Genomic DNA, 25,598 nt, shown 5'->3' with positions numbered 1-25,598 from the left:
ACTTTCATTAGAAATTTGAACAGCTTCCTTTATCAGGTATTTTCCTTTCATATGTAATTATGGTTATGTGAAACTTCTTATCTGACTTTTTGTGTCATGAAGGTCTTAGTGGTCATTGGTAAAGCACAGCTTGAGTATAGTGGCACGTGCCTGTAATCCCAGTGGCTTGGTAGGCTGAGGCAGGACAGTGAGTTCAAAATAAGCCTCAGCAATTTAGTGAGGCCCTCAGCAACTTAGTGAGACCCTATCTCTTAATAAAATATAAAAAAGAGCCAGGAATGTGGCTCCAGTAGTTAAGTGTCCCTGGGTTCAATCCCCAGTAGCAAAAGGAAAAAAAAAAAAAGGAAGAAATGAATAGAGGTCAATTTGACAGAGGTCTTTGAGTAATCAGACATTATGTTCTGTCATTTTCAACTTTCCTATCGCTTCAGATTCCCAAATCTTTGAGTATTTATTGTATATTTTTATATTTTCTTCCCCTGAAAGAGTTTTTATGGAATAGGTTTGATACTACCAGATAAAATAATTCATATATCTTAAGTATACAAAAAGTATAATAAATGTATATTTAAAAATAATTGGTTGTTTCATGGATAACAAATAAACTGTCAGTAGCAGGACTTTTTAGCTTAATTGTCCTAGGAGTGATTTAAAAATTAAACAAAACAAAATAAAAACAACCAAACAAAAAATGCCTAGTTCAAATTGTTGAAAAAGTTATCAAAATCATCTGGATGATTATCAGAACAACTTTTACAGTATCACAGGGCTTGTGTTCAAGTAACCCTTATGTTACCTAATAGCATAAAACCCCAGAATAGTGGTACTGACAATTTGGGTATGCAAAAGAGAAATCTGAAAGTGAAGTGGTGAAAGTTTTTGACTTCAGGAAAGCAAAAAATGATATGTTGAGGTTGCTTAAACCCATGGTGAAACCCATCCATAAAATTGTGAAGAGGGAAAAAAGAAGTTTTGCTCTTGTACTTCAAACTGCAAACATTATGGCCACAGATGAATGAGAAGTTATAGAAAAGGCTATAAACTGTATCATAGTTTCATATATATAGGAGGAAAATATAAAATATATGGAGTTCAGAACTAACCACAGTTTCAGGCATCTGCTGGTGGTCTTGGATCATATGCCCCACAGATAAGGGGTACTACTAACATATCAAAATTGTTCAACCATATACTCAAACAGTATAATTTGGAATTTCTGGCCTGGTGGAGTTGTTAGCCTGTTCTATTAGATGAAAGTTTATTTATTTTTTTATTTTTTGGTGATTCAGTAATTTATTCTGTTCTGCACCACTCCTCTAGGTATGGCAGGAGGAAAATATCGTTCATTTTTAATCCATGTCAAAGCAGTAAATGAAAGAGCGACAGATGAAATTTGTAATGGTGGTATACGTCCTGTTGTAAGACTTCCATCCTTAAAGCACCAGAGTAACAAAGGTTATTCACTTGCTTCACTGTTGGCAAAAGTTGCAGCTGGCAAGGTATGAAGCTATCATTTTGAACAACAATGCTGTTGTAAACATTGTAGATGAGATTTGACACACTTTGGGAAGTAGTATGACCCTATATTGATGTTTTACTTGATACTTGGTTTGTTTGTACTTTTTTTTTTTTTTCGGTGACTTAAATCAAGAAAATGTTTTGAATTAACAAAGCAAATTGTCTAGCTTTTATGAAATATTCTCAGTAGGAAATAATTTATAGCAGGTATTTCCATTTATAGTTTTCAAGTATAATATTTATTTAGAATTTTACCCTAATATGTTCTTTTTTGGTATCTCACTACTTTTTATTTATTTTTTGATGACATTTGGGGAATGTCAGATGAGACTTTGGGTAATAGTTTTAGAATATGTCTTAATCTTCATGGTTTATTTTCTACAACTAGCTATGTATCATGCAGTCTCTTAATAATTCTCTAATACTTGATTGTGTAGGTTTTCCAGTTTTTCAAGGACTTCTACACTTTATTTAATCCCCAAAATAACTCTGAAATAGGCAGAGCAGGTGCTGCTATCAACCATTTTTTCTACATATTTGGAAGTCAGTGAACCTCAGCAGTTGGGAAACTGGCATATCTCAAATAGCTTCTAAAGTGCTATAGCTAGGAATTAGATTCAGAAGTATGGTTTTTATAATCTTTAATCACTGGGCTTTTAAAATAGTGAGTTTGTTGTTATTTTCTCTGTGGAAAATTTGTTGTTTATGAACATGAGAGTAGAAGCTATTGTTTTAATTTGAGATTTATGGTTTTTGATAATAATAATGTGCAGTTATTTTCCTTGGTTTGATAGCTTGGTACAATTAAAAATTTTTTTTTTCACTTATCTAATTTTACATATTTAGGAAAAGTCATCTAATATTAAGAATGAAAATGCAGGTGGCACTCGCAAAAATGAAAATCTCCGGGGCTGTGATTTACTTCAAGAGGTTTCAGTCACTATTCGAAGATTCAAGAAAACTTCAATTTCTAAGGAAAGGTAATCTCTTTTCATTCTGTTGTTCTTAAAGTAATAAAAGTACAAAACAACACTCACACAAATTTGAAAATTTGACTTTTACCTGAAAATTTTGTTGCTAGCAACAAAAAGAAAAACTTGTCTTTTTATTTAATTGTCTTAACTCTGGTATTTTTACAGTATTTGTTATGAACCAGGAATACATGAGGAAAGAAATGAATTTTATTTGAATTTATACTCATTCTTTTGTCATTATTATCATATTACAATAATGTCATATGACATTATTGTAAGCTTCATTTCTTTTAAAAGTATCTACAAATGAAGTTCTCTATATATGCTAATTTAAAAGTCACCCATCTCTCCTAGTAGTGGTAATCAAAAACAGGGCTGTGCATGTGCTAGGCAAGCACTCTACCACTGTTTCACATCCCCAGCACCCCCCAATATTTTTCTCTTTTTAAATTGTGATACTTATGATTTAAAATGAAACATTATACTGGGTGCAGTTGCACATACCTGTAATTCCAGCTACTCAGGAAGCTGAGACAATAAGTTCCCAAGTTTGATGCCAGCCTGGGCAACTTAGCAAGACCCTCTGTGGTAAATAAAATACAAAAGGCTAGCATGCATGTGTGAGAGCCTTGTTTAATCACCAATACTGAAAGAAAGTTAAATAAAATAGAGGTGAACATTACATGACTAACATGTCATTGCTTTAGTTTACTTATTCTAATTTGTTGTTAATATAATTTTTTGATAACATATTTTTTCTTTCTCATAGAGTGCAACGATGTGCTATGTTACAGTTTTCAGAATTTCATGAGAAGCTTCTTAACGCGCTTTGCAGAAAAGCCAGTGATGGCCAAATCACAGAACATGCCCAGAGCCTTGTGTTGGATACTCTCTGTTGGTTAGCTGGAGTACATTCAAATGGACCAGGAAGGTTAATAATTATGATTTTGTTTATCATTAATGATTGCCCTTTGTATTTTATGATTCAAAGTCCAGAATGAGTCTAAATGTCTGTCATTGTTTTGCAGCTCAAAGGAAGGAAATGAGAGTCTACTTTCAAAAACACGAAAATGTCTTTCAGACATTGTACGCGTTTGCTTCTTTGAGGCAGGACGAAGTATAGCCCATAAGTGTGCCAGATTTCTAGCCTTATGCATTAGGTTGGTGTGTTTTATTGTTTTTGTTTTGCTTTTAAGTTGGTGTGTTTTTAATTTGAAAGTATACTTGTAGGTGCACCTGTAGTTTGGTGACACCTTTCTATATTGTAATTTGATCTTCATTGAATGACTTCAAAAGTTGATGAAGCTTATTTTTTTATTTATAGAAATTTTTATAATTTAAAAAATTTTAAAATTTGTTGTAATTTAACTAATTATGACAATAGAATTCATTTTGATGGTGAGGTTTATTTATATTCTAAGAAAGAATTTTAGGTTCTTAGGGCAAATTGCAATGTTAAATAAGTCTATTAATAAAAGGAATCTGCTAGCCTTCTCCGCTTATTAGTAGTGGTTGGGAGAATTTTATAAGAGGGACATTTCTCTCACTTTCACTCCTGTCTCTTTCTGATGGGCTGCTTTTTTTTTTAACCTGAAACTTACTCCCTGTCATATACCAGTCTAACTCGAACTTTTAAAAAAAAAAAAAAATGTGCAAATCAGTTTTTGTAAATCCAGAAACTTAAACTAAGAAGTATTTAAGAACTAATGGCCATTATCAACTGCATTCGCCTGAAAGCCTGTTTTATTAAAGGTAGTGCTTTAATACATAAGAAAATTCTCTCAGAGACCCTTAGTGTAATTAGTTCTTGCTATCTTGCTATATGTTTGGTCTAACGCAGGTGTTTCTTTAATCAGGATGAATAAATTTTAAAGATCTTTAAATGCTACTCTAGAGTTAGGGTTAAATTTTTTTTTTAAACTATGAATAATATCTTTTAAAATTCTCCTTTTTAAAAATTTTCAGTAATGGCAAATGTGACCCGTGTCAACCAGGATTTGGATCTGTTCTGTTGAAGGCTTTACTTGATAATATGTCATTTTTGCCAGCAGCAACAACTGGTGGTATGTAAAATTAGTTTAACCACAGATAGCAAAATCATAGGGACTATCTTAGTAATTGTTTATCTCTATTATCATTCCCCTTTTTCCCTTTAGCTTATCTATCTTTTTAAGGTGTTGATAACTTGTGGTTTGGTTGGCATATACTCTGTTTTAATAATATTCCTAGGAAAAGGTTAGTTGGACAATAAAAATGCCATTTCATCTCAACTTGTATACTTTTCTGTACATCTTTTAAAAAGTGTCTTAAGCCAGGTGTGGTGGTGCATACCTGTAATTAATTACAGTAACTTGGAGGCTGACGCAGGAGGATTGCAAGTTTAAGGCCAGCCTGGTTAATTTAGCAAGGCCCTAAAGCACCTTACGGAGACCGTGTCTCAAAACAAAACGGGGACCAGGGATGCGAGATGTAGTTGAGTGAGTGGTTAATCGCCCATCGGTTCAATTTCTGGTATGAGGGCAAAAATAAAGATAGTTTCTTACAGCTAAAGATAGTTTCTTACAGGTGAAGGTAGTTTCTTGATGTAGGATGCTTCAATTCTGATGTGTACTTAGTCATCTTAAAATTTATGAAGAATGTTAAAATTTATAAAGAATGTTAAAATCTCTTGGTCTTTATCTAATAGGCAGTATAGAATAACTACGCTCCATTCACTTCCTAAAGTGTACTGTTTGAAGCTAACTTCTATCCAGTAGTTTTTGAAAATTTTCATGCAAAGAAACAGTGTTTTAGGAAGGTTGGCTTAGAGGACCTATAGTCTCCAATTATTTAGCTATTCTAAAATGTACCTCAGAGTCATTTCACATTATAATCCTAAATGCCTAGGTTGACTTGATATTCCTCTCAAAAATATGTTTGAAATTCTTAGTGTAGGACTGTGCCACACATTGGGCCACAGTTCAATGTGGTTCATTTTGTCAGTGTTTTCTCTTTAATCCAAAGATTTCATTTTTCTTTGTAAATTGTCCTTAAAGATTTTCTTTCCTAGAAAAAAGATATATTTCTAGCAAAAGGAGATGTACTGATAAAAAACGTAACTTGAAGTCTCTTTGTTAAAGAAAAAAGAGAAAAAAAGAAACATGTCAATATTACTGTTTCCAGGTTCTGTCTATTGGTATTTTGTCCTACTGAATTATGTTAAAGATGAAGATTTAGCTGGGTGCAGTACAGCTTGTGCATCTCTGCTTACTGCTGTGTCTAGACAATTACAGGACAGGCTGACACCAATGGAAGCTTTACTTCAAACAAGGTATTTTAACATATGGAATGCTTAATAAGGAGCCTTTCTGGGTATGATTCTACCTTTGCATAGAATTGTTACTTAATATATATGCTTAAGATGCTATTTTCTGGCAAAATAGTTGTCATTTGTGCATTACTACCATTTTTCAAATGATAATTCCTAAGGTCTTTCCCCTTCTCTGAATTTGAGATTTCCCCGTGGATAGTTATTCAGAGGGCTAATTGTATTTCATAACTTATTGGAATGCCTTGCTAATGGAAAAAGCATTTAATGTGATATGCTTTTCTGTTTTTACAGCTTTATAGATGTGATTTTGTAAAATAATTATTACCCTTAACTTGTAGTTTTCCATCTGTTATTTATGTTTCCATAACTTCAACGTGGTGAATTAAGAAAGAGCAAAAGGTTAGATTTGAATTATTTCCTGATCTTCAATTTCTGAAGTATTCCTTTATTAATAAAAAAGGTTGTCTAATCTTTTTGAGATTAGAAATCTTCATTTTGATGAAACTTTCTATAATGCCTTTTTACTTTCTACTTACTGTAGAGATTGAGTGGTATAGAAGAATGTCTGCTATTTCTTCCCTTCCTTCCTCCAAAAGTGATGGCCTTATTACAATAGCTACTAGCTTATTGGAATTATATTTCCTGAGTCTCTGGATGTCTTTAGGAGTATAGTTTCAGAGAACAGAATTAGGATTCAGTGGGTTAGTTAAATCTGGTTAGTTGCTTCCTCAGCTCTATAAATCAAACTGCTGTTATAAACAAAGTGAATAGATAATTCTTAATTAAATGGTTGACAGGAAAATTGTTAGTACTTTTTTTAAAATTTATTTTTCAGATACGGATTATATAGCTCACCATTTGATCCAGTCCTTTTTGATTTGGAAATGAGTGGCTCCTCTTGTAAAAATATATACAATAGCAGCATTGGTGTCCAATCAGACGAAATTGATTTATCAGATGTCCTTTCAGGTAGTGATTTATTTTATTAAAAGAATTTTTAAAATGTTATATCTTAGGTTTAATTTGCCATTTTACTTAATGCATTGTAGTTGCTATGCTTTAACATTAAAATTCTTAAGAACTTAGCACCTGTGAATCATTAAAACTGCTTTAATTTCTTGCTTTTCCCCTTCTCCCCCAACGCCCCCAAACCAGTGAAGTTTGAATATCTCTAATCCAAAAATCCAAAATCCAAGATGCTCTAAAATTAGAGATATTCACCCAGTAAATTCTCTATTCCTATATCCAAAAAACTTCAAAATTTGAAACATTTCTGGTCCTAAGCATTTTCTTTAAGGGATACTTAGATGTATAATGTTATCTCATATACTTAGCTATATGTTAGCATGGGAGGAGTTGTGATTTTATTTCGTGTTTTTGTTTTTACTTGTATGTCAATAAAATTTTAATACTCATACTTCTATTGAAATTTATGTGTTGTAACCTTGTGAGTTTTATTTGCTTTACCTTTGCTGCCTATAATGTCAAATAATGTTATTTCAGAAATACAGAATTAAGATATGTACTTACTGCAATAAGTAAGGATGAAGAAAGAAAAAAAATTTTTATATTTGTCATCACTGCCCCAACTTAAGCTTTATAGACGGTGCATATGTTCTTCTACATGTTTCTGAATAATCTACTTTTAGGATTGTTTGTATAAAATTATTTATATAGAATTTTCAGGTGCTGGAATGTGGTGTTTATTTTCATACATAAAGCAATGACCATGTTATTTTTAATTCTTTTTCCTTGTAATACACTAGTTATATTTGTTGCTGATAAACTGTTAGGTAATTTATTTGTAAAACATTAAGATAATTCTCACACTAAATATAAATAAATTTTTTGAGTTTTGTTAATTGCAAGTAAATGATGATGAATTGTGGAAAAAGGAAACTAGAAAATCATATATAGAAATATAAATAAAATGAAATATCTCAACTACATCCTTTTTACCCCTCCTGTATATCATTGTGTATTAGATGTTTAGTTATTTGGACTTGTTTCCTATACACATTTGTTAAATTTTTTAATGGAAGATATTATACTATACATACAAGTTTGCCAGTTTTGTTTCCTCCCTGATACTGCAAATTGAACCCAGGGTGCTGTACTGCTGAGCTACCTCGCCAGTCCTCCCTAGTCCTACACTGTAACTTTTTTTTTTAAATACCTTTATTTTATTTATTTTTACGTGGTGCTGAGTATCGAACCCAGGGCCTTCATGTGCTAGGCAAGCACTCTAACTATTAGCCATAGCTCCAGCCCCCTCCCCTTTAACTTTTGAGGCAGAGTCTTGCTAAATTGCCCAACTGGTCTGGAATTTGTAATCCTCTTGCTTTAGCTTCCTGAGATGCTGGGATTACAAGCATTCATGATTCCTCCTGGCTGTCTTTTTCTTTTTTTTTTTTTTTGGGTAGTTATAAATGGACAGAATGCCTTTATTTGTTTATTTTCTTTTTAAAAAAATTTTAATTTGTTATATATGATAACAGAATGCATTACAATTCAATTACACATATAGAGCACAGTTTTTAATATCTCTGGTTGTAAACAAAGTAGACTCACATTCTTCGTGTCTTCATACATGTACTTAGGGTTATGATGACCATCACATTCCATTGTCTTTCCTACCCTGTGCCCGCTCCCTTCCCCTCCCTCCTCTTTCCCCTTTGTCCTATCTAGAGTTCATTTAACACCTCTTCCTCCCCAGCATATTATGGATCAGTATCCTTAAATCAGAGAAATCATTCAGCATTTGTTTTTGGGGACTGGCTAATTTCACTTAGCATTATATTTTTATGTGATTCTGAGGATCAAATCCAGTGCCTCACACATGCTAGGCATAGTGCTCTGCCACTGAGCTACAGCCCACTGGCTGTCATTTTATTATTAAGGAATTATATTGCCCTGAGTATATATGTTATCAGTTGTATTTGATGACTTAGGCTATAATTTCCTTATGCCTATCTCATCTGTATTCTCTAAGTGACAAATCATTTAGGTCATTGCTAATTACAGTTAGAACTTGGAAGATAAGTTAGAATTTCAATGAAGATGAGATCCATTAGGATAAGACTGTATGGTGAATACCATAGGCTCAGGCCATGCTCTCAGGTAGTAAGTTTGCAGGAATAGCAATACTTAGTAAAGAACACCCAGAAGAGGAAACTTAGAAATCATGATGTGTCACCACATGAATGTCTCCTCATCTTATTCTTCATCATTCAATCTTCTGTTGTCTTTCTTTTTTCAATTAATATCATTAGTGGCACAAGACAGAATGTCATTCTTGTTTCTCTCTTTCTTAATAGGTCCCAGCTATTTTTCCACCTATGTGTATTTCATTTCTCTTCACTCTCTTACCTATCATGATTGATAGGATTACAGTCCAAAGTATATTCATTCTGAACATGGAGTGCAGTAATAGCTTTTTAACTGGTCTTCCTGTATGCATTCTTGACTCACTTCGGTACATTCTCCACATGCAATGAGTGTAGTCTTTTCTGAGTGCAAACCTAATTGCTTAATCTCTCTCCTTAAAATAGTTTAATGTCTTCCTATTACTGTGAAGTTTAACATCTCTAATACAGCATATTAAAAAATCTTATATAATTTGGCTTTCTTCATAATTTTTTGCCATTGCCCCTTCAGTCCTCAGCCCCTTTTTAATTGTCAAGATATGGCCCATAGACCCCCTCAGGATTCCTAATATCAGATTTTTTTGCTATAATGTACAGTGTTGTTTGCCTTTTTACTATGTGACATTTGTATTGATTATGCAAATGCTTGTTGGTTTTTACTATACACTTGAAATAAAAATATGCCACATTCATTTATGGATATACATGATGCAGTAAATATAATTAGCTATTAAGTTTTGAAACCCTGAGTATGTATTTTTTTTTTTTTAAATATTGGCTGATGAAATGGGAAATATACACAAGGCATTTCTCTGTGCCAAAGTACTATTGTTCTTTTAGGGAAATAATTTGTGCAGTTGTTTGAGTTACAGATTGAACCAGTAGCTTATTTGCAAGAAAGGTTGATAGGCAAACCATGTTCATTCAATCTTAATTATTTGAGAGATATTTTTTAAAAAATGATTGAAAATAACCTGTCACTTTGGGAAAAATTAATATTTTTTTGCCAATCTTAAACATAGAACTGTTAAAGTAAAAATTAGAATTTTGGAAAACATATATCTTTCACAGTGAGCTTGACAACTCTTAACACGTTGAATCTTTTCTGATGGCATATAATGATGTTAGCATTACTTTCTAGTATTATAAAATAAAATCAGCATTTGGAAGATTTGTATATAATCTTAAATCAATATTTCTCAAGTGATCCATGTGTGGGATATTTTATCACTGTGTGTAGGTAAAAAGACTCCTTGGTGGTGGTGGTTGTAATGGGGATTGAATCCAGGGGGCTCTTAACCACTGACCCACATCTTCAGCCCTTTATTTTATTTAGAAACAGGGTCTTGCATTGTGCCTCACTAAATTGCTGAGGCTGGCTTTGAACTTGCAATCCTCCTGCCTCCTGAGCCCCTGGGATTATACACATTTGCCACTATACCCGAATACCAATTGATTTTAATGGAACTGTTTCAGAAGTTCATGGCTAAGGGGCTGGGGTTGTGGCTCAGTGGTACAGCACTTGCCCAGCATGTGTGAGGCACTGTGTTTGATTCTCAGTACCACATATAATAAATAACTAAAGGTCCATCAACAATTAAAAAAAAAAACAAAACCCAAAACAAAGTTCATAACTAATTTTTAAGAACTAATTTTTAAAAAAATTTTGGCTGATGAAAGGGGAAATATACACAAAGCACTTTTTCCATATACAAGGCTATTAATTTACTCCTTTTTCTTTTTTAAAAATATTTATGTATTTATTTATTTTTTTGGTGTAGATGGATACAACACAATGCCTTTATTTTTATGTGGTGCTGAGGATCAAACCTGGGTCCCTCACGTGCTAGGCGAGCGCTCTACTGCTGAGCCACAATCCCAGCCCCCAATTTACTCCTTTTTCAACTACTTGTGTTGGACTAGATTATTTTCAAATTCTTCTATACAAATGACATATAGTATCACTTTGAATGAAAATGCAGATGGGAGATTCCAGCTATTATCTGATAAGCCAGACTATAAAGAGATTGACTTTTAAGTGTTTTGGTTATTTTAAAACCAAAGCATACTATTTCTTTTAGCATCTAATGGATTTATTATTATCAAATGAATTATAATTTTTTTACCTCAAAATGGCTTTCATTTACATTAGCTTAATATATAATAGTTACCATAGAGTTCTTAATATTTTACAGACATGTAAAGAGTCAGCATTGAGAATTGTTCCTCTAATCATATTATTTTTTTAGTTCCTCAGAGATGCCATGTTTCTTTGTATTGTAGGAATTTTCACTTATATTCCTTCTGCTTGACTTCTACTTTAATGAATAAATACATAGCAATCTCTTATTTTCCCCATAAATCTCATCAATTCATCAGGGAAACATTGTGTTAACCTGTTAAAATTGACTCCCCTCGACTTAGTCATTTAAGTTTTTCTTAAGGAAAGCATTTAGCTTTCTTAAGGAAAGCATTTAGCTACTTGCTAAATACCTTGTAACTACTAATATCGAATATGTTTCATGAAGAGCCAACCTATTTTTTTTATTCATTGATCTCATATCTTATTTGAGTTTGTGTGTAATAAATTGTTTGTTGTTGTTGTTTGTTTTTTAATGGTACTGGGAATTGGGCCTCGGGGCAGTGGACCACTGAGCTACATCCCTACCGCCCATCCCCGCCTTTTTTTTTAGTTGGAGTTGGACACAATACCTTTATTTATTTATTTTTTAATGCAGTGCTGAGGATTGAACCCAGTGCCTCACATGTGTGAGGTGAGACCTTTACTACTGAGCCACAACCCCAGCCCCTATCCCTAGCCCTTTTTAATTTTATTTTGTGACAATGTCTCAGTAAGTTGCTGAGGCTAGCCTCAAACTTATGATGCTCCTGCTTCAGCCTCTTGATTTCCTGGGATTACAAGTACACAATACCTTGCCCAGTTTACAATAAACATTTTTGTTGAATATGTGTCAGGCCGTATGTTGGTCACCAATAGGACATTAGAGAGTAAGGTTATGACAGTTTAGTCTGGCATTTAGTGTTCCTTCAGATGTTGACCATTTTTAACTCCTAGATCTTTTCTTGGCCAGATTTTATTTTACCTTGTCTCTTAAATAATTCTGCTTAAAGCATTAGTTGTCTAAAAAATTTGAAAAGCAGTGAAAATAATACTTGCTCTCCTGAGCCATACATACAGTCATTGTGAACTCTTTGTATTCCTTTTCCTTTAGTCTTCTTGTTGTAGTTTCTTTCTTCATCTAATTATGACCATTGTTTTTTAAATTACTTATGCTAACTTGAATTATCTTTATTAATAGAAAGCAGTATACCTCAAGATAAGTGTCTTTTTTATTTTAAAATATTTCTGCAGTCTTTTTTTCACTGTCTTAGTTGACAGCATAGAATGTATTTTCATTATGTATATTTAACATTGTGTGATAGCTAATGTCAGGAGCTAGCTTATTGTTTTTCTGTAATTAACATGTAAATCACTTGTTGCTGAATATAAGTTTCAGTGCTTATAAAAAGAAATCTCTGATGTTTCTTATTACTGTGAATGGCCACTACATGGCTTTTATGCAACTCTGCTTTTGTGGCAAACAATCTAGTATCTTCTTTTGTGAATTTTCTTAGTATCATGCTCATTGTTTGGGTTCTGTGTGTTTTATGTTTATATGTGTTTTAATTAATATTAAGTTTAGAGCTATAATTACTGTGCCTTTTTTAAAATTATCTTTACATGCTTTAAGTGTAAGTCTTCTCTTTTTCTGTACTAGGAAATGGAAAGGTCAGTAGTTGCACGGCTGCTGAGGGTAGTTTCACATCTCTCACTGGACTTCTGGAAGTTGAACCCCTGCACTTTACTTGTGTCTCAACTAGTGATGGAACCAGAATAGAAAGGGATGATGCAAGTACGTTTACTGGTATATACCTTCTTTTATTATATACTTTATGGAATGATAAACAAATAAATGATATGTAAGTATATCAATAAATGTAAATTTTGCTATTATTATAAGTGGAAACTTATGGGAGGGACATTTTGGGGAAGATATCATAAATCATTTTATAATCTTAGTTGATTTCTAAGTTTTTCCTCCCTGACAGTAGAGCACTGTCTGAAATTCTTTTTTTTCAATATTTTTTTTTAGGTGTAGATGGACACAACACAATGCCTTTATTTTTATGTGGTCCTGAGGATTGAACCTGGGTCCCGCCCATGCTAGGCCAGAGCTCAATCCCAGCCCCTTCTTTTGTTTTTATGTGTGGATTTTTAGAAACTCCTTAATTTGGAAAATGTCACCCACAATGGAAATAGAATAGTAAAATAGATTCCCATGTTTCCATTACCAAGCTTCAACAGTGAATTAATGATGGCTAGTCTTGTTTTGTGTACACTGTACATATAATGTTCTTTCTTTCATTTAGAGTCAATAATATGTTTGCTGATGTCTTGGAGAAAGTTGAGATGAATTGAAAGAGAGTACTATTTTTCCAACTAGTTTAAAGTAACTGTGGATATCTGAAACATTATTTGAGTATATTAAATGTGTGGTGGTGTTGATTTTTTTTAAAATATTTTTTTAATTGTTGATAGACCTTTTTTTTTTTTAAATTTTTTAGTTGTAGATGGACACAATATCTTTATTTTGTTTATTTATTTTTTTATGTGGTGCTGAGGATCGAACCCAGTGCCTCACACATATTAGGTGAGCACTCTACCACTGAGCCACAACCCAATCCCCTGTTAATAGACCTTCATTTTATTTATTTATATGGGGTGCTGAGAATCCAACCCAGTGTTTCACACATGTCAGGCAAGTGCACTACCACTGAGCCCCAGCCCCAGCCCACTCGTGTTGATGTTTTAAATAAAAACCTTCACTTATAAATTAAAATTTTGATTGTCAGACAGTAGAAACTTTACTTGCCTCAGTTTTTTACTTAAAAATGAGATTATACAAGTACCTAGTACATATTATAATATAAACTAATACTTTGTACAGGTAATACCTATTTGTTAGCTGTTGCAAAGATTTAGTGAGTTTACATAAGTTCCATATTCTTGACATTGGGTTTAGCCTTGGCCTTCACATAGCCCTTGGTTCTAATCTCAGTTCTGCCACTTTCAGTGTTACAGGATAACTTTTCTAATCTGGTCTTCACTTAAACAACTAAAAAATGAATCATGATATCTGATACATTTATTCATCTCTTGAATGTGGCAACTCATTTAAAGTGTATCTTTTCATAATGCACACTAAATATTTGCTTTTATTACAATGGTTATCCTTTCCAACGTAACTTTCTAGAAAAGACCTGTTACAAGGGTTGGAGTTGTGGCTCAGTGGTAAAGCACGCTTGCCTAGCACATGTGAGGCACTGGGTTAGATCCTCAGCTCCACATGAAAAATAAATAAAATAAAAGTATTGTGTCCATCAATAACTACAAATATATATATTTTTAAAACCCATTATAAGTATTACTGCTGTTATTAGATTTGGCTTCTTCCTCTTGTTTTATGCTGACATGTTGTGAGATTAAGTTTTTATCTCAACTTTTTCCAAAATATTATTCATAAATATTAATTGAAAAATGGTTTATTAGTAATGTGTATTTGAATTCATATTGAACATACATTTTAATACATGTTGAAAAAGAAAGTCAAAGAAATTTCTTCACTTATAGGATTTCCTAGAGTCTTTATTGGTGATAAAATTTATTAGTAATAGTGTGTACCAGATTTGACTGTATGTGGGACTTGTTTATTTCCATTGGAGTGTTCTTGGGGAACATACATTAGGAAACCTTTATGTATTCTGTATAAGCCTGTTCTAGTTTAGACGGTGCTTTCAGATGAGGAAATTAAATATCACCTATCTTTTTAAATAAAGATCTTAAAATTGAAGGCTTTTAAGCAGTTTTGGAAGTGGAAAATTGTGTGTTGGTGTGAGAAAAATTAATAAAGTTATTTAAAGTTTATCTCATGCTCATATAAATTACTCTCATTTTTTAAAGTTTTTTTTTTTAAAGATGAACACAATATCTTTATTTGTTTTTATGTGGTGCTACGGATCGAACCCAGTGCCTCACATGTGTGAGGCAAGTGCTCTAATGCTGAGCTATAACCCCGGCCCCTAAATGACCATTAAAAATGAGAGAATTAAAAATGGAAGTTCTTCTATACCCAAAATATTTGTAAACTCAGGAGTAATATGCTTTATGGTCATTCTGGGTCCCCTTAGAATTTAAATAGCAATATTATGAGTACTATACCTTTGCCATAAAATTTTCTCATTTATGCTCCCTTTAAAATTATATTTATTTCTCTTTTTGTGAATCCTTTTTTAAAGTATATATTTTTAAATTTTTAGTTATGAATGGACACAATATCTTTATTTTGTTTATTTATTTTTATGTGGTGCTGGGGATCAAACCCAGTGCCTCACATGTGTGAAGCAAGCACTCTGCCACTGAGCCACAACCCCAGCCCATGTGAATCCTTTTTTAAAAATGAAAATTGACTGTAGTTTAGTTCGACTGTTTCTCTGTGAAACTTTTCTTCATCCTGGTGTCTTTGTTTTTGTTTTCCTTTGTCTTATGCCAGTGAGTTCCTTCGGGGTTACTCCTGCTGTAGGTGGACTATCATCTGGGACAGTTGGGGAAGCCTCGACAGCCCTGAGTTCAGCAGCCCAGGTAGCTTTGCAGTCTCTCTCTCATGCAATGGCTTCAGCCGAGCAACAGCTACAGGTGCTGCAAGAGAAACAGCAGCAGCTTTTGAAGCTTCAGCAACAGGTTGGAGACTATTTGGCTCTTTGTTCATGCTGTCTCTAAACTTCAAAAGCTGAAAAAGTACTTTCAAAATGACCATTATTTTCATAAAGAAAAGTAGATTGACTGATCCGATCTAATACTTTTCAACAAAAAATTGAGGTAAAGTTTTTGTAGCATTAAATTTGTTAAAATTACATAAATGCCTTTTATTTGATACATATATGAAGGGATAGAATTGATCATTTTTGTGTAGTCTTTACGTAATATCCATTGTTTAAACATTCTTGATCAAACATTACAGTTCCCAGTTATTCCATAGAGAATCTAAAACAACATTTTGAAGAACATTTAAATTAATGTGACTTATAATTTTAACAATAATGATGTTTATGGTCTAAATGCAGCCTGTGACAATTCCAGGTGACAAATTATGTCAGATTAGTCCACATGAGAATCTGCCTCCTGTTAATGTTTAACAGAACTTTCTTTCCTTATTTACATTTAATTGTTCTCCTTGCTGTTCATGTTCACTTTGAGAAAGTTTTAGTTCTCAAATACACAGGAAATTTTATATTCAGTATTTTAAGAAGTATACATAGTAAAGCAGTGTTTCATTTATAGAAGACTCCAGTTTTGATTCATCTTTATGTACCTAGGATCTACTTAATCATGTTTATCTTTATAATTTACATCCATGTACATAGTAGTCCCCACAACTTAGGTAGGCAGGATTAGTCTATATGTGTTGCTTTTACTTCTTTTACAGAAAGCAAAGCTGGAAGCCAAGTTACACCAGACAACAGCTGCAGCAGCTGCAGCAGCCTCAGCAGCCTCAGCAGTAGGTCCTGTTTACAGCTCTCTGCCTTCCAACCCAGTGGCTGCCCCAGGATTCTTCATTCATCCTTCTGATGTTATTCCACCCACTCCAAAAACAACACCACTTTTTATGACTCCACCACTCACTCCACCCAATGAAGCAGTTTCCGTTGTGATTAATGCCGAACTTGCACAGCTTTTCCCAGGCTCAGTCATTGATCCCCCAACAGTCAATCTTGCTGCACATAACAAAAATTCCAACAAGTCCAGAATGGTAAATCATGTTTTAAATAGGTGTTGGCTTAGACATTTAAAAATATTTGGAAGTAAACTTTTAACTATAGAAGGCAAGATTTTATTATATGACTTCAATATATTAGATTATTTTCTTTAATAAAATATAATAATATGCATTAGGAAATGAGACTTGTTAAGTTAATATTATGGCTAATATTTTTTATAGAGCAAGAGTAATGTCAATATAGAGTTATACTTTTTTCTCTTCTAGAATCCACTTGGTTCTGGTCTAGCCCTTGCAATTTCTCATGCTTCACATTTTCTTCAACCTCCACCTCACCAGTCCATTATTATCGAGCGAATGCATTCAGGTAATCTTTTACTTTCTTGAAGTATTTTTCGAGCCTACTGTGTTGGCTCTTTTGTGACTTACTGTTATCCATTTTGATTTTTCATTGCAAATTAATCACATTTGCTCTCTGGTAAGTACATTTGACCAAGAAAAAGCACTATTATAAAAGGTTCAGGCTGTGTGCTTTACCAAGTTGAATGGAAGAGTGCTATTTGCACAATGAATTTGTTCTCTACCTGAGTCTTGCTTGTTTTAAAGAATGATTGACATGAATATCTGCCTTCATTGTAAGTGCTCAGTTATTATACACTATACATTTCAAGGAATATTCCTAAAACTAGCATTCTTGAGGTGAAACTGTTTTCTGAGAAGAGCTGACAGAACTGCTACTTACCATAGTAACTGAGTAAGATTAATAATACGTCATGGTCTCTGGATTGTTTAAATTTGTTCTAAATTTGTGTTACGTTTATATAGTGGAGACCTGTGATTGGGATAGTTGTTTTCCATTACATCATATTTCTGAATAAACTAAGTAACTTTAACTTATAATCATACCAACTTTTAGTTCTGCACTTCAGCAGCTGAACTCAGCAGAATACTTAGAGGGAATACAGCGAGATATAGTGTAAAGTGTAGCACTTTTCGTTATATGAATAAGTAAGCCAAATTTGTTTTATTGTAACAGGTTTTTCCTCTTTGGAAGAATGAGTTTGAAAGCTCATGGAATAAGTCTTATGCTATTTTCTGTCAAACTAATTATTTTTGGTAGCAACATTAGTGTTGATAACATTTAGAATAAAAGCTTGTTCTTGTTCTTCTTTTTTTTTCCCCACATAAATCTTTTCTTTCAATAAATAAAGAATATTCATGGCTTAGATTTTAAATCACATTTACAGATGAAGAAAAATTTTAGGCCCAAATAGGTAAAAATGAAGGTATTACTGCTGGAAAGAATACATGCCCCATACCTAAAGAGCAAGGATCACCATGCATATCACTGTGTAGATTAGGTAATTAGAACCGTGAAAAGAACAGGAGACTTGAAGTAGTCCATGCAGTACCATCTGACCCCTCCTCTTCATGCTATAGAACCAAATTAAAGCTGTGGTACCTGAGACAAATTACTGTGGGTCCTGATCACACTGAGGAAACCTCCAGTTGTTAACATTAGGCCAAGGGTGTTAGCTACAGAAGGATATCCACTGATAAATATAATAGCAGAACAACAAAGAAGCAGCTACATAGACGATCTTGCTTCTTAAAAGTATAGCAGTAGATTTAATTTCACCTCCAAAGGGCTTAGTCCAAAAACTTCCTATTGGCATTTGCACCAAACAAGGTTCCTCGTACTTCAGGCATCATCTGCTGGGCTATGAGATCCAGCCGGCTTTCCAGGGTATTGGAAACCTTTATTTTATGATCCCTATTATAGATCTCAACTCCACCAACTATTTCCTCAGGCAGGTAAGCCTCCTGATCAATTTGGACATCAACAACCTTCTTGGTGGCAGTTGTACATAGGAATAGCTTTCTGTACTGCAGCCTTTACTAGAGGCAAATCTTGTTTTCTGCAACGAACAATCATTCGGGGCTCCAATAACTAGTACAAACCCTGGAGGACCAGTCCATCCAGCAGCACTTGGTACCTGGTTGTATCTTTTACCACTTTGCTGAGTCTCTGTTTTGCTTCGTTCAGTAAGTCAGTGATAAGGTCATCTCTTGCTCTAAGGACTTTGAGCCTTGCTTGATTCATCAGATTGGACATTTGCATTTTCTTCTGCTGCTCAATCTGTTTTTCTTTCTTCTCATAGTATTCCATAATCTTCAGTCTTTGGGTTTGCACAAGATGGCCTTTCTCAATGTTGACCTCTTTTCTGCCTTTGCATCTATTTCTTCTGCTTTCTCATTGGCTTCTTGTTCAGTAAAAGCCATTATGTTCTTTATCTGCTTCTGCATGTCAGCATCGATGAGAGCCATGGTGAAAGCGATGCTAGGTCGGTGGGCTACTGGCCTGAACTCAGTTAAGAAAAAGGATGGTAGAAAAACAGGGCCAAGAAAACCAGAGCAGGTTTTCTGACTTCCTTTACTTTATAACCCCGACTTCCACTTCCTCTTTTTCTTCTAGTCTTAGGAGATGTGAGGAGTTGCTTATACTATAGTTTGATGTTTTTTATCTCTTCAGATGACCATAACACATAAGTCCTTTGAGTAGGAAAGCTATATTCTTCATTGCTTAATAATTTTTGTGTTTGGGAAAGTATTGGTAACTGCTCTTTTTTTCTTTTTTAAAAAAAGAGCTTCATTGAGAAAAGCACCATTCCCAAATGTTTTAGTGTTTCTTTTCCTTCATGGTAAAATGTAGCTGGTAAGGCTATTTAGTTTGCCAAAAGAATGAAAAAGAAAATGCATTATTTTATTAAGGGTCTGCCTTTCATTTCACTATTTGAACTTGTCCTTGTATGAGATGAGAAATGCAAATCTTCTGTTTCTTCATCTACTTCATCTGGTATTGAGTTGAAGCGGCAGTGATGTCTGTATACTGGAGAAAAACATTGTTTGAGATGAGCTGTCTGTTTTCCTTAGAATACTTTGGCAAAACATCTTTTTGGGGATAGTTTGACTTTGTATGATTTGAGCTACACTTTTACTTTACATTTTAAGCCTAATAAAATGTACATTTCACAAGAAGTTGAACAGGGCTTAAGAAGACTGATGTCACATAGTATATCTTGGTATATTTAATTAGTTGTGAAATTAAGGGAAAAATACATCCAATGATTGAAAGGAAGGCAGAATGATACTTTACAGTATTAACATATATACTACATGTGCTAATTTAAAATTTTAAACTAAAGTTTTATTGATTGATTAATCTGTAGTAGTAGGGATAGAACCAAGGACCTTGTGCATGCTAGGCAAATGTTCTACCACTGAATGCAGCATCAGGCCCGATTCCAGTGTTTTAAACCAAGCTTATGTGTACAGTTGATTTCTTTCTTTTTTCTTTTAATATACATTTTTTAGTTGTAAATAGATCTTTTATTTTATTTATTTGTTTATATGTGGTGCTGAGGATTGAACCCAGGGCCTCACACATGCTAGGCAAGTGCTCTGCCACTGAGCCACAACCCCAGCCCCAACGGTTGATTTCTTTCATAGTCAATTTTTTTTTGTTTTTGATTCAAACCTAAATAAGGGTTTTAGAAAAAATTTTTTTTAAGTTGTTGATAGAACGTTATTTTTATTTATATATGTGTTGCTGAGAAACGAGCCCAGTGCCTCATACATGCTAGGGAAGCACTCTACCACTGAGTCCCTACTCCAGCCTGGTTTTAGAAAATTTTTGAATACGACATGACAAAGCTAATTTTACTTATTTTTGTTTGCTTTTATTTGTTTATAGTTATTTTGAATTGATTTCATATGTTAAGATGAATGCTTCAGACTGTTTCTGAGTGTTTCATTTGGTTAATTATATGTATTTTCGTCAACTGTTCTCTTTTTTCATAGGAGCCAGGAGATTTGTGACCTTGGATTTTGGAAGACCTATACTTTTGACAGATGTATTGATTCCTACTTGTGGAGACTTGGCCTCCTTATCAATTGATATTTGGACATTAGGAGAAGAGGTGGATGGAAGGCGATTGGTAGTGGCAACTGATATAAGCACTCATTCACTAATTCTTCATGACCTAATACCACCTCCTGTATGCAGATTCATGAAGGTAAAGTGTTTTAAGACAGTAAATTTATGTGTTTTCCACTTATCTAACAAATACTAAGACATATAGTTAAAAAGTGTAACTATGTCTTTTATTTATGTATGTGTGTATGTGTTTATTTTTGTAATACTGGGGATTGAACCTAGGACCTCAAAAATCCTAGACGATGACTTCTCCACTGAGTTATGTCCCCAGCCATTTTTATTTTGATTTTGTTGCAGGTTTTGCCAAGTTTGCCTGACTGATCTTGAAATCACAATCCTCCTATCTCTACCTCCTGAGTAGCTGGGATTATAGGCATTTGCTTGGCTAACTGTCTTTGAAAATATTCAGCCCCTTTGTTTTTTTTTTTTTTTTTTAAATCATGACTGTGTATGTATTTTTATAATTTTTCATTTTAGATAACTGTCATTGGACGCTATGGAAGTACAAATGCCAGAGCCAAAATCCCTTTAGGATTTTACTATGGTCATACCTATATCTTGCCTTGGGAAAGTGAACTTAAATTAATGCATGATCCTCTAAGGGGAGAGGGAGAATCTGCAAACCAGCCAGACATCGACCAGCATTTAGCAATGATGGTTGCTTTACAAGAGGATATACAGTGCAGGTGAGGAGAAAATAGCAAACATTTTAATCTATTCAAACTGCAGATTTTATAGAATGTCTTTTTATGTTTCCACCAAGAAATGTCTTTTTATAGGTGTATAGAAAAGAGCAAAAGGAAACAGGACATTAACACTTTACAGAAATACTCAATTTGCCCTGAAAATATTGTGATTAAATAATTGACTCCATTTGTTAATACTTACCAGTGGAGTAATTCTTTTAAAATAGTTGGGTTTTAACATGTTTTAAAAATGTAATTCTTAGTGTGTACATGTATAAATCAAGAGAACATTGCAGGAATTATTTTGTTCATTTATTTTTTACTTATAGATATAACTTAGCTTGTCATCGTCTGGAAACTCTTTTGCAAAGTATCGATCTTCCTCCTCTCAACAGTGCTAACAATGCACAGTACTTTTTGCGAAAACCGGACAAGGCAGTCGAGGAAGATAGTAGAGTTTTTTCTGCTTATCAGGATTGTATTCAGCTACAGCTTCAACTAAATTTGGCTCATAATGCAGTGCAGAGGCTCAAAGTAGCTATAGGTGCAAGTCGGAAGACATTGAATGAAACATCAAATCCAGAAGACTTAATTCAGATGTCTTCCACAGAGCAGTTACGTACTATCATCAGATATTTATTGGACACTTTGCTCAGCCTTCTTCACTCTTCCAATGGTTTGTATTTGGCTCATGTATTTTAAAGGCTGGGAACATGTTTGATGTAATTTTGTTGCATGTTTTAGGAAATAATATATATTAATTTGAATATTTATGAAATATCTGTTTAAAATCACCCATTTGTGTTTCCCTTATTTAAATTATGTTTGCTTTGTAGTGCTCAGGATTAAACCTAGGCCTTACATATGCTGGGCAAATACTCTTCCACTGAGCTACATGCTCAACCCCACTTAATTTAATTTTTTTTATTTGATTTTTTTTGTTTGTTTTTTTCTGTTGCTGTACATGCATTGAGTTACTGGCAAAAAGGTTTTCATAAATTGCTAATCTAATATAGAACTGTTATTTTGTAGCCAGGAACTATTTTTGACATTATATACCACATACCCTATATAGCAATCTGATAAACCCAACTGCAAAGCCAAGAAATATAATTGACTTAGGTGCTGTTTCTTCTCCTCTCCAAATATTTGACAATATATATAAGGTATAAATAAAGAACAAAATAAATAGAATATAATTTTCTACTGTCTGCTAGTAAAGAAGAAAGCATATGTTGGTATACCAATTTTGATATTATACCATACACTTAATTAGGAAATTGTGTTGTTTTCTCTCTTGTAATAGGGCACTCTGTTCCTGCAGTTTTACAGAGCACATTTCATGCCCAGGCCTGTGAAGAGCTCTTTAAACACTTGTGCATCAGTGGAACCCCAAAGATACGGTTACACACTGGTCTTCTTCTTGTTCAACTGTGTGGTGGTGAAAGATGGTGGGGTCAGTTTCTTTCTAATGTTCTTCAGGAATTGTACAATTCAGAACAACTTCTCATCTTCCCCCAGGATAGGTAGGTCAGAAAATTTTGGTGGTATTTGTTCTTAGTGATTTGTAATTCTGACATTCATTGGTTAGATTCTGAAATCTTGTTTATGTGGATGGCAAGTGTGGAGAAAGGGAAGCAGGTTTCTTAAAGATTTGGGATTGCCCAGTGAAAGATACCAGCACAGGTAGTATATTGAAGAAGATTATATGTGATTTAACCACAACTATACTCTTCTTTTTTTTTTTTTTTCTCACTTGAACCGGTGGCATTCATAGATCTAAGTTTCTAAGTATTTCCTCATTTGGCGGGGTACAGTGGATTGAACTCAGGGGCACTCAACTACTGAGCCACATCCCCAGCCCTATTTTGTATTTTATTTAGTGACAGTGTCTCACTTTTGCTGAGACTGTCTCAGCAAACGACTGATCCTACTTCCTTAGTCTCCTGAGCTTCTGGTATTACAGACTTGTGCCACTGTGCCTGGCTATATTTTCTATCTTTTGTCATTTTTGTATAGTAGATAAAGTTAACTGATTCTAAGTGCCTGATTTCTCATGAATAATGTTATATGGGCTGGGGGTGTAGCTCAGTGGTAGTGTGCTTGCCTAGCACACATGAGGCAATGGATTTGATGCTCAGCACCACATAAAAACTAATAAATAAAATAAAGATATTGTGTCCATGTACAACCAAAAAAAAGTTATAAAATATAACCAATAACTAGAAAGAAAGCTCATTGTAATGTATATATCCAGATATAGATCTTTCTTACCAATGTGAGTTCATTGTTTTTTTTTTTTTTTAATATTTATTTATTTATTTTAGTTATTGGTGGACACAACATCTTTGTTTGTATGTGGTGCTGAGGATTGAACCCTGGCCGCACGCATGCCAGGCGAGCGCGCTGCCGCTTGAGCTACATCCCCAGCCCGAGTTCATTGTTTTTTAAAATTTTTTATTCTAATTTGTTATATATGGAAGCAGAATGCATTACAATTCGTATTACATATATAGAGCATAATTTTTCATATCTCTGCTTGTATACAAGGTATATACACACCATTCGTGTCTTCTTCTTACATGTACTTAGGGTAGTGATGTCCATCTCATTCCATCATCTTTTTTTTTTTAACCCCCTTCCCCCCTCCCTCCCCATCCCTCCACTTTCCCCTCTCTAGAGTTTGTCTAATATTCCCCTGCTCCCCCTCCCAACCCCACTATGAATCAGCCTCCTTATATCAGGGAAAACATTTGGCATTTGTTTTTATGGGATTGGTTAACTTCACTTAGCATTATATTCTCCAACTCCATCCATTTACCTGCAAATACCATGATTTTGTTCTCTTTTATTGCTGAGTAATATTCCATTGTATGTATGTATGTGTATATGTAAATATATATATATATATATCTTATATATATATTTTTTATATATATATAAAATCACATTTTCTTTATCCATTCATCTACTGAAGGGCATCTAGGTTGCTTCCACAGTTTAGCTATTGTGAATTGTGCTGCTCTAAACATTGATGTGACTGTGTCCCCGTAGTTCCTTTGGGTATAGTCCGAGGAATGGGATAGCTGGGTCAAATGGTGGTTCCATTCCCAGTTTTCCAAGGAATCTCCATACTGCTTTCTATATTGGCTACACCAATTTGCAGTTCTACCAGTAATGTATGAGTGTTTCTTTTTCCTCCACATCCTCACCAATACTTATTGTTGTTTGTATTCTTAATAGCTGCCATGCTGACTGGAGTGAGATGGTATTTTAGAGTAGTTTTGATTTGCATTTCTCTAATTGCTGGAGATGTTGAACATTTTTTCATATTTTTGTTGATTGATTGTATATCTTCTATGAAGTGTCTGTTCAGGTCCTTCTTCATATACCCTGGAGATTAGTGCTCTATCTGATGTGCAAGTGGTAAAAATTCTTACTCAGGTTTAAATTGGTTTGTTTTTGCTTCACTGGAGATTGAACCGGGAAGCACTCTACCATTGAACTATACCGCCCTTTTAAATTTATTTATTTATTTGCTTCTTATTTATTATTGTCCTTTTGCTGCAGTCTGGCTGGGCACAAATCACCAGCCACTGAAGCAGGAACAAACTTTATTTTTAAACTGCAGGAAAACACTTCACACAGCTCCCGGGGAATCCTCCCGAACGCCACGAGGCTTGTCCAGGAACCCCCATCCGGAAAAATCTCTCCCGGAAATCCCTCCTCCTGCACTTCCCCAACCAATGGGAACTCTCGGGGAATCCCCGGAAATCCCCACGAGAACTCCAAAATAGTGCGAGAACTCAAAAGTTGCGGCAGAGGCGGATAGTAATGCCTCGCCTGTCAATCAATACTGTTGGCAAAATGCCAGGGGCCATACAGACTTGGCCGTGGCTCTCAGCATCTCCCCCTTTTTGTTTAATTAAACAACAAGCAATGTGGCTTAGGGACCGTGCCTGTTAGGCAGTCCAATTCAACATATGGTCCTTACCCATCATCGGATGAACTGACCTCTAGGCGTCAGCCTCCTGTCTTAGGTTGGTACCACTGCAATTGGATCATACCCGTCACTGACTACCGGTCCAGCATACAGCCATACTTGTGGATAGGCCTTTGCACCAGTGGGGGG

At 34.2% G+C, this 25,598-nt stretch overlaps 1 protein-coding gene and 1 pseudogene across 1 annotated transcript in view; one reads left to right on the top strand and one right to left on the bottom strand.

The window, feature by feature from the left end:
* Positions 1–25,598, top strand: part of Birc6 (baculoviral IAP repeat containing 6) — a 236,225-nt gene that overhangs the window by 72,971 nt on the left and 137,656 nt on the right. Inside the window, 15 exon segments of the mRNA XM_048804575.1 lie at positions 1,321–1,499; positions 2,365–2,498; positions 3,262–3,423; positions 3,521–3,652; positions 4,458–4,555; positions 5,655–5,802; positions 6,638–6,771; positions 12,728–12,874; positions 15,560–15,747; positions 16,493–16,816; positions 17,051–17,150; positions 20,645–20,859; positions 21,258–21,466; positions 21,796–22,142; positions 22,773–22,992. Coding sequence (XP_048660532.1) covers positions 1,321–1,499; positions 2,365–2,498; positions 3,262–3,423; positions 3,521–3,652; positions 4,458–4,555; positions 5,655–5,802; positions 6,638–6,771; positions 12,728–12,874; positions 15,560–15,747; positions 16,493–16,816; positions 17,051–17,150; positions 20,645–20,859; positions 21,258–21,466; positions 21,796–22,142; positions 22,773–22,992 — 2,737 coding nt within the window.
* LOC107137368 lies at positions 17,955–19,344 on the bottom strand (annotated as a pseudogene).

This window comes from Marmota marmota, unplaced genomic scaffold, assembly GCF_001458135.2.
Source record: "Marmota marmota marmota unplaced genomic scaffold, marMar, whole genome shotgun sequence".
NCBI classification, from domain to species: Eukaryota; Metazoa; Chordata; class Mammalia; order Rodentia; family Sciuridae; genus Marmota; species Marmota marmota.
The sequence above is the reverse complement of the archived record's forward strand: the minus strand, read 5'-3'. Positions and strand labels throughout refer to the sequence as shown.